The 12,666-nt window shown below is 42.1% G+C and overlaps 1 protein-coding gene across 1 annotated transcript in view; it reads left to right on the top strand.

Moving 5' to 3' along the window:
- The window catches only part of ace (angiotensin I converting enzyme (peptidyl-dipeptidase A) 1), a 35,713-nt gene that overhangs the window by 18,923 nt on the left and 4,124 nt on the right, over window positions 1-12,666 (top strand). Inside the window, exons 13-24 of the mRNA XM_021565081.3 lie at window positions 283-419; window positions 664-822; window positions 1,023-1,110; window positions 4,535-4,678; window positions 4,885-5,076; window positions 5,387-5,484; window positions 5,586-5,758; window positions 6,022-6,245; window positions 6,529-6,673; window positions 7,080-7,178; window positions 7,472-7,594; window positions 7,830-8,014. Of these exons, the coding sequence (XP_021420756.3) occupies window positions 283-419; window positions 664-822; window positions 1,023-1,110; window positions 4,535-4,678; window positions 4,885-5,076; window positions 5,387-5,484; window positions 5,586-5,758; window positions 6,022-6,245; window positions 6,529-6,673; window positions 7,080-7,178; window positions 7,472-7,594; window positions 7,830-8,014 (1,767 nt within the window). The remainder of the gene's footprint in view (window positions 1-282; window positions 420-663; window positions 823-1,022; window positions 1,111-4,534; window positions 4,679-4,884; window positions 5,077-5,386; window positions 5,485-5,585; window positions 5,759-6,021; window positions 6,246-6,528; window positions 6,674-7,079; window positions 7,179-7,471; window positions 7,595-7,829; window positions 8,015-12,666) is intronic.

Genomic DNA, 12,666 nt, shown 5'->3' with positions numbered 1-12,666 from the left:
AGCCAGAAATCTTGCTTGTTTGTAGGTGACCAAATACTTATTTTCCACCATAATTTGCTAATAAATTCATAAAAAATCCTACAATGTGATTTTTCTGGATTTTTTTTCCTTCTCATTTTGTCTGTCATAGTTGAAGTGTACCTAATAATGATAAATTACAGGCCTCTCATATTTTTAAGTGGGAGAACTTGCACAATTGTTGGCTGACTAAATACTTTTTTGCCCCACTGTAGCTTGAGCTATGAAAGCTATTCTACTTGTACCCTTTCTTTCTATACCTAGACATGATTGCAGATGAGGTGCAGGCGAAGAATTTCCTGGAGGAGTACAACAGCACTGCGGAAGTGGTCTGGAATGCCTACACTGAGGCATCATGGGCCTTCAACACCGATATCAATGAGAAGAACAGGCAGAACATGGTAACAGTTGTCTTGTGTCTGAATGGAGCATCTCTCATATTTCTACTGTACACAGGCAACTAACCCACACATTCCTCTCTGTATTTCTGAAACCTGGTTCGGAGGAGCTACAGGATGAGCAGGCTTTTGTTCTAGCCCACCACTAACACACTTGATTCTATAGCTCAACCTGCATCTTTTCTGGCACATTTCTTGCACTTGGACAAACCAATTTTGACAAGTGTGTTGTTTACTCTGTCTCCAGCTGCAGAAGAATTTGGACATGTCTAACCACACACTGACCTACGGAAAGGAGGCCCGCAAGTATGACACCACAGACTTCCAGGATGGGGCCTTGAAGCGTATCTTGAATAAACTCAGTGACATTGAAAGGGCCGGACTTCCCGACGAGGAACTGAAAGAGGTAAGAATTAGCTGAATGCTTTTATTGAACTTCAAATAATCCCCTATTCACACTCCAAAACAAGAGCAAAAATCACATATTATATTGACCTTTATTTAAATTATTCTAAAGCGATTTAATAAGTAGGCCTATTAACAAAACTTGAATCTGCATTGGGCAGTTGCAAGTTCTTATGCCGTTGGTCATTGTTTTTCGCTTAGTACAACAATTTGCTGGCCAACATGGACACCAAGTACAGTGTGGCTGAGGTGTGCAGAGCCAATGGGACCTGCCATCCACTGGACCCAGGTAAGATCCCACAATATATTTGCCCAATCCCATGCCTGGTTCAGGGCCCTAAAACACTTACCTAATTGAAAGGTCCATCTGTTGTCGATTTATATAACTGGTTTTGTATTATTAGTCCATGTGATTATTTTGATTTTATTTACATCCAATATAATAAAAAAACTAACTGGAGAAAAATTTGACAAAAGGGGTGACATGACTAACTCATAAGGCATTCCACTTTCCCAGGGGATTTGAATCAAAGATGGAGTCTTGATCTTGAGGTCCTGGTCCAGGTCCCAATACATTGGGTCTTGGTCTCAGACAAAACCATAGTTTCTATAGTCTTAACTCATGTAGTCAAGATGCAATCATTTTTTTTTTTAATAGTTGGTCCAGGTCTTGTTCTTTTACATTTATTGGTCTCATGGTCTTGACACACTGGTTCTGGGTCTCAAGAGGTTGGGTTTTGGACTGGGTCTCCAGGGGTCTTGGTTTGGGTCTCGAGTTCTGGGCCTGGTTTCCCGATAGCGATGGAACGCAGGCTTATGAGTTTTTAACGATGCATCGTTCCTACAATGGCCGAAGATGTAACATACGTTTCCCAAAACACCACGCAGAAAGAACGTTCGTTAAGTGCGTCGTTGGGGCATGTGTTGATATTGATAGGATCCAAAGAAAGGCATAGCTGCTCTCGGATCAGCTTTCTCCATTCACATCTTACTGTAACATTATAATAATTCCACAATACTGATTCCACAATACTACGAATAAGCTCCAAGAGATACAGTTGAAGTCGAATGTTTACATACACTTAGGTTGGAGCCATGAACTAATTTTTCAACCACTCCACACATTTCTTGTTAAGCTATAGTTTTGTCAAGTCGGTGAGGACATCTACTTTGTGCATGATAAGCATTTTTTTCCAACAATTGTTTACAGACAGATTAGTTCACTTATAATTCACAATTCCAGTGGGTCAGAAGTTAACATACACTTTGTTGACTGTGCCTTTAAAACAGTCAACAAAATGATGTCATGGCTTTAGAAGCTTCTGATAGGCTAATTGACATAATTTGAGTCAATTGGAGGTGTACCTGTGGATGTATTTCAAGGCCTGCCTTCAAACTCCGTGCCTCTTTGCTTGACATCATGGGAAAATCAAAAGAAATCAGCCAAGACCTCAGAAAATATTTGTCGACATCCACAAGTCTGGTTCATCCTTGGGAGCAATTTCCAAACGCCTGAAGGTACCACGTTCATCTGTACAAACAATAGTAGGCAAGTATAAACGCCATGGGACTACGCAGCCATCATACCGCTCAGGAAGGGGACACATTCGGTCTCCTAGAGATGAACGTACTTTGGTGCGAAAAGTGCAAATGAATCCCAGAACAACAGCAAAGGACCTTGTGAAGATGCTGTAGGAAATGGGTACAAAAGTATCTATATCCACAGTAAAACGATATCGACATAACCTGAAAGGCCGCTCAGCAAGGAAGAAGCCACTGCTCCAAAACCACCATAAAAAAGCCAGACTAGTTTGCAAAAAATCCAGACTAGCCAGACTGGTTTGCAACTGCACATGGGGACAAAGATCATACTTTTTGGAGAAATGTCCTTTGGTCTGATGAAACAAAAAAAGAACTGCTTAGCCATAATGACCATCAATATGTTTGGAGGAAAAAGGGGGAAGCTTGCAAGCCAAAGAACACCATCCCAACCGTGAAGCACGGAGGTGGCAGTATGATGTAGTGGGGGTGCTTTGCTGCAGGAGGGACTGGTGCACTTCAAAATAGATGGCATCATGAGGAGAGAAATTATGTGGAGATATTGAAGCATCATCTCAAGACATCAATCAGGAAGTTAAAGCTTGGTCACAAATGGGTCTTCCAAATGGATATTGACTCCAAGCATACTTCCAAAGTTGTAGCAAAATGGCTTAAGGACAACAAAGTCAAGGTATTGGAGTGGCCATCGCAAAGCCCCGACCTCAATCCTATAGAACATTTGTGGGCAGAACTGAAAAAGTGTGTGTGAGCAAGGAGGCCAACAAACCTGACTCACTTATACCAGCTCTGTCAGGAGAAATGGGCCAAAATTTGCCCAGTTTATTGTTGGAAGCGTGTGGAAGGCTACCCGAAACGTTTGACCAAGTTAAACAATGTAAAGGCAATACACTCAATTAGTATTTTGGTAGCATGTAAACTTCTGACCCACTGGGAATGTGATGAAAGAAATAAAAGCTGAAATCACTACTATCATTCTGACATTTCACATTCTTAAAATAAAGTGGTGACCCTAACTGACCTAAGACGGGGAATTGTTACTAGGATTAAATTACAGGATTTGTGGAACTGAGTTTAAATGTATTTTGCTAAGGTGTATGTAAACTTCTGACTTCAACTGTATATTATCCCCTACATGGCTACAAATGGCTTATTCTAGCCTAATACTTAACCTACCCTATAATGACACACTAAATCGTAGATATGGCATATCATTGAGCACGTTGCACCATTAAATATATAGAGGCAAATTTGACAGCCTACAATTAGCAAAATAGAACTCAATTGAATGAAATTGATTTCAGTATGTTTGAAATACTGAGCATACCAAACATTAGGAACGCCTTCCTATTATTGAGTTGCAGCCCCCTCTTTTGCCCGTCAGAACAGCCTCAATTTGTCGGGGCATGGACTCTACAAGGGGTTCGAAAGCATTCCACAGGGATGCTGGCCCATATTGACTCCAATGCTTCTAACAGTTGTGTCAAGTTGGCTGGATGTCCTTTGGGGCTGGATGTCCTTAGGGTGGTGGACCATTCTTGATACACACAGGAAACTGACAGTGGAAAAACCAAGCAGCGTTTCAATACTTGACACAAACCCCGTTCAAAGTCACATTTTTTGCCCATTCTCCCTCTGAATGGCACACATACACAATCCATGTCTCAAGGCTTAAATTCTTCTTTCACCTCTCCTCCCCTTCATCTACACTGATTTGAAGTGGATTTAACAATTGATATCAATAAGGGATAATGGCTTTCACCTGGTCAGCCATGCTCTTAATGTTTTGTATACACAGTGTATAATGCAGTCATCTGTTTTTACTTCAAGCATAATTGTATTCTTGTTTGTAACAATTGCAAAGACATTGGCAACTTTGTATTTGTAGTCAACTTCGTTCTGAAGTTATCAGCGGTCACAGACAAACTTGATTTAATTTGTAATGGAGATCTTCTCTGTTTAAATGACATAGAAAGGCAAAGATGTATCTAATGACGCTGTTTTACAAGTGTTTAAGTGCAAGTGTAATAACGAGGGTTTTGGGAAACAGCTCTGAGATTTAATGATGCTCCTAATGAAGGTTCTTACAATAAACTTAGTCTTAAGAATACTTTTGTGAAACCGGGCCCTGGTCTTGACTCCATCTCTGGTTTCAGACCTCCAGAAGATCATGGCTGAGTCCAGAGACTACGATGAGCTGTTGTTCGCCTGGCAGGGCTGGAGAAATGCCTCTGGCAGAGAACTGCGACAGGACTACAAGAGATATGTGCAACTGGCCAACAAAGCTGCTGCGCTTAACGGTAAGGTCTTAATACAGACCCATTCCTAAAGACATTTCAACCTCCCCAACTGCCAGCATCTGTCTTCTAATTGGTGCAGGCCGGTTTCAAGTGCTAACACAAATAAAATGGCTGATGGGGGAAGCCTTGTCAGTTTCCGCAAATTACTTGTGTGCTATTCAGGCACTGAATTCCCCTCACCCTAATGCTGTCTGTTCATACTGAAGGACATTCTGACAATGGGGCGTTCTGGCGCTCCATGTACGAGACCCACTCCTTTGAAGAGGATCTGGAGCATCTGTGGAAGGAGCTGGAGCCCCTCTATCTCAATGTGCACGCCTACGTGCGCAGGTCTCTTTACAGGAAGTATGGAGGCAAACACATCAACCTGAAGGGACCCATCCCTGCACATCTTCTAGGTGAGACTGTCAGAATACAGCATGGATTCAGCACCAAAGGCCAAAACTCCTTTTACATTCTGCATGACCACTGCACATTGATGTTCTGCTGATTTGTGGAGGTTTTTTGGAGGGAATCAACTGGATTTCGTTTGCTTTCAGAAGCATTGCACGTGACAGTGACAGGCTAGGGATTGACCTGGCTTTGAATCTAAATCCACTGGTTTGAGCTCCGTCGGTGGTGCAAGGCTGGAATATACAGTAGTTTCTGTTGAACATTTCATTTAGTTATGGATAAAACAGCACAGCCATGTTTCTCTTGTCCTATCAGGCAACATGTGGGCGCAGACCTGGTCTGGCATCATGGACTTGGCCATTCCGTACCCCGATGCCACTCAAGTAGACGCGACACCAGCCATGATAGCCAAGGTAAGAAGACCGTCACCACTGCAGGTGTTTTTGTTTAAGGGCTGTATGTTGAGTCTCCATGTGACCGGACCAGGAAAACATTTTTGGGGTTTTCTCCACAGGGCTGGAATGCCACCAGGATGTTCCAAGAGTCAGACAACTTCTTCACTTCTCTGGGGCTTTTGCCCATGCCTCCAGAGTTCTGGGTCAAGTCCATGCTAGAGAAACCCAATGATGGACGCAACGTGGTGTGCCATGCCTCCGCCTGGGACTTCTACAACCGCAAAGACGTCAGGTACTTTGGAGGGACGTAGAGTCTGTAGCTTCCTCAGAACATTACAACGCCAGAAACTTTGTCAAGGGCTTTGGAACTCTTGGTCTAATATTGGAACTGACATGTACTTGGTTGCAGGTTTGAGTCCCAACCAAGCTACCCCCCCCCCCCAACCCATAGTCTTTGTTTTTTACCTTTCAAGATGTTTACATTCCCTATGGAAAAACAAAGATGACAGCCCCTTTTGGCCATTAAAATGATGAATTCTTATCTTTAATTTCCAGGATCAAACAGTGCACCGTGATAACCATGGATGACCTCATCACAGTGCACCATGAGATGGGTCATGTGCAGTACTTCCTGCAGTACAAGGACCAACCTATTTCCTTCCGCGACGGCGCCAACCCAGGCTTCCACGAGGCCATTGGTGATGTGCTGGCCCTGTCCGTCGCCACTCCCAAGCATCTAAAGGAGATTGGTTTACTGGATGTGGTGGAGGACAACCCAGGTGAGCGCATACTAATGATTAGTTTTGACCCTGGACAGATTTTTTTCGCTCTTATAAATGAGGAAAATAACTAAACCTTTTTTTTGTTGACAATTTTCAATTTACTACTAAGACCTTCTGCCAAACAGGACAAAAAGGGTTATGTGGTGACAGTGCAGCTTCAGCCATAGCATTAACAAAACATTTATTTTAAAGCAAGCTGTGTGGTGAACATAAATGAACTAGCTATATGCTGTGATTGCACTATACCACTCTAAACATGAATGTGTCTGTTCATTTCCAGAGAGTACGATCAATTACCTCATGAGCATCGCCCTGGACAAAATTGCCTTCCTGCCCTTCGGCTACTTGATGGACCAGTGGAGGTGGAAAGTGTTTGATGGACGCATCTCTCAGGGGGAGTACAACAAGGAATGGTGGAACATGAGGTAAAGACCACTTTTGTCACTTATGTTTACATACCCTACATTATTCATCTCATATGTATATACTGCACTCGATACCGTCTACTGCATCTTGCATATGCCGTTCTGTACCATCACTCATTCACATCTTCATGTACATATTCTTTATCCCTTTACACTTGTGTGTGCATATGGTAGTTGTTGTGAAATTGTTAGATTACTCATTGGTTATTACTGCATTGTTGGAACTAGAAGCACAAGCATTTTGCCACACTCGCATTAACATCTGCTAACCATGTGTATGTGACCAATGCAATTAGATTTGACTGCTACAAAAAAAAAACTTTTAGGGCAGGATGGAGAAGGGGGTTATTCGTCATCTATGTAAAAGTAACAAATACAATTTCTTTATACTGTCTGTCCCTTCCAGAGTGAAGTACCAGGGCGTGTGTCCACCTGTGGCCCGTACTGAGCAGGACTTTGACCCAGGTGCAAAGTTCCACATCCCTGCTAATGTGCCCTATGTCAGGTGCGTCGTCTGACGTTTATTACTCTTTAACTAGAGGAAGCTAAAGGAACGTTTGATGAAATCAGTGGCGCAACGCACTTGCAGAAAAGTGAACCAAACATTCAACTGTAAACCACCTAACTTTCATTTGATCACTTTTCTGTCTCGTTCATAAAAACACAAGTGGGCCTACATTGCGTTTACTGATACTCTTACCGTGTCGATCAGTAGATTTAGATGGCATTCATAAAAACAGAGCGTATTGTATGTGGGATGCGGTGGGAACGTCATGTGACGGAGTGTCTTCCTATCAGGTACTTCGTGAGCTTCATCATCCAGTTCCAGTTTCATCAGGCTCTGTGTAACACCGCCGGGCATGTAGGCCCTCTCCACCAATGTGATATCTACCGCTCCAAAGAGGCAGGGAAACTTCTAGGGTCAGTAATGTACACCCTCAAACCAGTAGCATTCTATCGCCATGACAAGCACTGTCAATCTTTTATGTGATTATGTTGTTTACGTAAATGTGTTCAAAGTTGTCGTTCAGATATGTGGAAGTGTTGTATAGTGTATATAAACTGTTGCATCTGAAACATTTGTTTCACTGTAGAAAAATGATCTTTCTGATAGACTTTTGGAACGACTGTGTCATCCATTTCATGTGTTTCGCAGTGACGTGATGAAGCTGGGTTTTAGTAAGCCCTGGCCTGAAGCGATGGCTATGATCACTGGAGAGCCTACCATGTCCGCCAAGCCACTGGTACAGTACTTCAAACCTCTCACTGATTGGCTGGAGGTAGAGAACAACAAGAATGGCGAGGTCAGAGGCTGGCCAGAATATGACTGGAAACCACCAAGTAAGTCTGATAGCCAGGCCCAGTGTTGTGGGGTGGGGGCTTAAGGGACCGTGCCCGCCCTACCGTACCTCCTTTATCCAAATAAAATGGTTAAATAAAATGTAGCATGACTGAATCAGTTGTTACTATGACACTTAAGCTATGTATTTTTAGCCCATTTAAAATAAAATTACCCCCAAAAAATATTGAATTGTTAAATGAAATACAACTCGTAATTATGACGAACGGTTTTAGACCTATCGTGAAGTGCACGTCTCTTTACCCACCCTCAGCGGGGCTGAACCAAAACGGATGCATCCAGTTTTCTGGGTAAGTAGAAAGAGCTTGTAACGTGACTTCTGCTTTTGGACGTTAAGGCGACACTTCATCTTAACTCCTCCTCCACATTTACTGGATTGGTTGAACAGTGGAGAAGAGAATCAACATTTTTTCCCCCCCAAAGGTTTCAGGCGTTTCTTTTAAACCTGCTACGTTAGGTGACTTTTTACTGATTCAAATGAATAGTGAGTGGAGCGTTAGGTAAAGTGTTCGAATGTCAAGTTTGTCGTAATTTGTCTCACACAATCAATTGTGTTAAGGGCCATCCACTGGGTAAGTCTGTCTGTCTGACAACCACCGCTATGTCACCTTCCACCACAGATGCAGAAGGCTGACAGATTTTTTTTTTTTCCATGGTTCATCCGCCTATCTTAAACTGACAGATTTTGATGGGGGTGGTTTTATGTTACTTAGATTGACAGACGGGTGAATCAGACTCTTAAGGATTCAATTTGATAGGCACGTTAAGGAGTGCACACACCGTGGGTGTTGAAGTTCAGTCACCTGCCGACATGGCAGCCACGTTTGCAATCTAGCAAATCACCTAAACTTACCCTGTTGCTTCCTCGTTATTGGATTGTACTTTCATGTCACGTACAGAATACTTGGCGACGAAGTGGATACGGACTAGAATGGAAGAAGATTCATGAGTAAAATGCCAAAGTGGAGTTTCCTCTTTCGTTGCAATCATGCTGGAGTTTGTTGATGAAAATGATAGCTCCTGGGAGGAGTACGTTGAAAGGCTGGAATGTTTTGAGGCTAATGAAATTGATAATGGTGAAAAATAAATGAGCTGTGCTGCTGAGTGCAGACCTACCTAATGCAAAGAGTTATGATGATGCCCACGTGTGACAGAGCTGGCCATATCCCGTGCACATCAAGATGTTAAAATAATAACTGAACTGACGAAGATTGTCAGAATTGAATAAATATTTTAGGCTTATAAAACAGATGGGTTCAAAGAGGTTAAAACACAGGCCATGCTAAAAGCGTAATTAAAATAACAAAAACCTTTCCTGCAGAGTATATAGCATGTCTACCTCTTCCAAGCATTTCTTTTCCCACTGTTCAAACAGACCACCTTTCAAGACCTCAACCAATTAAGATCAGGTATGGCCAATTACTAGCAATGGCCAACACACTTGAACACTCTGAAATTGACAAGACAAACTACTGACTGAGGATGAAGTTGATGGTAATGTGTACATCACAGGAGGCTGCTGAGGAGAGGAAAGCTCACACTAATGGCTGGAATGGAGTAAATGGAATGGTATCAAACATGGAAACCATGTGTTTGAGTTCAATACCATTCCACTTACTCTGTTCCAGCCGTTACTATGAGCCCATCCTCCACAATTAAGCTGCCACCAACCTACTGTAGTATATATATATGGAATGGGTTGAATAATGAAACTGTTTTGGACCCAAATAAAATACAAGTAACAATCACATTTGAAAAAAGTAGAAGTAAAGATGCATTGGATGCAATTAAATGCCACCTTCACAGCCTACTTCACCCTGAAGGCCCGGTCCTTCTCCAACTGTGTCTGGAGCATGTAATGGAGGACAGACCCAGGCTCTAGATGTTCACTAATTAGTGAGGAAACTTACCATGCATTGTGGCTTTTGCAAGACAATGAAGTGTTAAGGCAATGATCACAGGTCCAGTTAGAGATGGGGGGGTGGGGGGGGGGATTTTTGTGGTTGTACGCTATCGAGGCAACCACAGAAGGCTACCCCTTGTTTTACCCTAATTCTGACTAGAACTACAAATGTAATGATTATAATTTTATACATTCTAATCAATTCCATACAATTATATGGTTTCAGGGTGGAATATTCTAATCATTCAATTAACAGATAAATCCCAGTAACACCTGGATAGGCTAGTAGTAGTAAATAAAATGCTTGAAGTGTACAACAAGCTATTGTAGTCTAGCTTTTCCTGAGGTTCCAATAGCTAAGAGGAATATCTGTAGCTGAGAGGCAAACTTTTGTACTTATAGTGGCTGCCACTATAATGTAAAAAAAACAGTGATTTATTTCAGCTTTTATTTCTTTCACTGCATTCCCAGTGGGTCAGAAGTTTACATACACTCAATTAGTATTTGGTAGCATTACCTTCAAATTGTTTAACTTTGGTCAAACACACTTGAACACTCTGAAATTCCACAAGCTTCCCACAATAAGTTGGGTGAATTTTGGCCAATTCCTCCTGACAGAGCTGGTGTAACCGAGTCGGGTTTATAGGCCTCCTTGCACGCACGCACTTTTTCAGTTCTGCCCACATATTTTCTATAGGATTGAGGTCAGGGCTTTGAGATGGCCACTCCAATGCCTTGACTTTGTTGTCCTTAAGCCATGTTGCCACAACTTTGGAAGTATGCTTGGGGTCATTGTCCATTTGGAAGACCCATTTGCGACCAAGCTTTAACTTCCTGACTGATGTCTTGAGATGTTGCTTCAATATATCCACATAATTTTCCTCCTCATGATGCCACTAGGCCCTCTTGTAGCAAAGCACCCCCACAAAGTGATTCTGCCACCCCCGTGATTCACGGTTGGGAGGGTGTTCTTCAGCTTGCAAGCCTCACCCTTTTTCCTCCAAAAATAACGATGGTCATTATGGCCAAACAGTTCTATTTTTGTTTCATCAGACCAGAGGACATTTCTCCAAAAAGTATGATCTTTGTACCTTCAGGAGTATGGAAATTGCTCCCAATGATGAACCAGACTTGTGGAGGTCTACATTTTTTTTTTTTTTTAGGTCTTGGCTGATTTCTTTTGATTTTCCCCTGATGTCAAGCAAAGAGTCACTGAGTTTGAAGGCAGGCCTTGAAATACATCCACAGGTACACCTCCAATTGACTCAAATGATGTCAATTAGCCTATTAGAAGCTTCTAAAGCCATGACATAATTTTCTGGAATTTCCCAAGCTGTTTAAAGGCACAGTCAACTTAGTGTATGTAAACTTCTGACCCACTGGAATTGTGATACAGTGAAATAATCTGTCTGTAAACAATTGTTGGAAAAATGACTCTCGTCATGACTTGCCAAAACTATAGTTTGTTAACAAGACATTTATGGAGTTGTTGAAAAACGAGTTTTAATGACTCCAACCTAAGTGCATGTAAACTTCTGACTTCAACTGTACTTTGTGCCAAATTTTGTACAGTTGACCATTGATTCCACATTTTCAGCACATTTTCATACTTGCGTGCACCAATAGTATACTAAAGAGAGATCATACAGTGCATCAATCTACACTCAATAACCCATTATGACAAAGCAAAAACAGGTTTTTGGAAATGTATTAAATACAAACTGAAATATATTTATGTAAGTATTCAGACCCTTTCCTCAGTACTTTGTTGAAGCACCTTTGGCAGCAATTACAAACTTGAGTCTTCTTGGGTATGACGCTACAAGCTTGTCACACCTGTATTTGGGGAGTTTCTCCCATTCTGCTCTGAAGCTCTGTCAGGTTTGATGGGGAGCGTCGCTGCACAGCTATTTTCAGGTCTCTCCAAAGATGTTGAAGTCTGGGCTCTGGCAGGTCCACTGAAGGACATTCAGAGTTGTCCCGAAGCCACTCCTATGTTGCCTTTGCTGTGTGCTTAGGGTCGTTGTCCTGTTGGAAGGTGAGCTTTCGCCCCAGACTGAGGTCCTGAGAGCTCTGGAGCAGGTTTTCAACAACGATCTCTCTGTACTTTGCTCCGTTCATCTTTCCCTCAACCCTGACAAGTCTCCCAGTCCCTGAAAAACATCCCCACAACATGATGCTGCCAACACCATGCTTCACCGTAGGGATGGTGCCAGGTTTCCTCCAGATGTGACGCTTGTTATTCAGGCCAAAGAGTTCAATCTTGGTTTCATCAGACCAGAGAATTTTGTTTCTCATGGTCTGAGTCCCTTAGGTGCCTTTTGGTAAACTCCAAGCCGGCTGTCATGTGCCTCTGACATGCACTGTCAACTGTGGGACCTTATATAGACAGGTGTGTTTATTTCCAAATCATGTCCAATCAATTACATTTACCACAGGTGGACTCCAATCAAGTTGTAGAAACATTTCAAGGATGATCAATGGAAACGGGATGCACCAGAGCTCAATTTTGAGTCTCATAGCAAAGGGTCTGAATACTTATGTAAATAAGGTATTTCAGTGTTTTTATTTTTGATACATTTGCAAACATTTCTAAACTTTTTCACTTTGTCATTATGGGGTGTTGTGTGTAGATTGATGTAGAACAATATTATTTAATCAATTTTAGAATAAGACTGTAACGTAACAAAATTTGGAAAAAGAGAAGGGGAATGAATCTATTCCTAGTGC

Source organism: Oncorhynchus mykiss, chromosome 16 (genome assembly GCF_057628025.1).
Source record: "Oncorhynchus mykiss isolate SJ-2025 chromosome 16, ASM5762802v1, whole genome shotgun sequence".
In the NCBI taxonomy this organism is placed as follows: Eukaryota; Metazoa; Chordata; class Actinopteri; order Salmoniformes; family Salmonidae; genus Oncorhynchus; species Oncorhynchus mykiss.
Note: the sequence above shows the minus strand (reverse complement) of the source record. Positions and strands in the feature narration are given on the sequence as shown.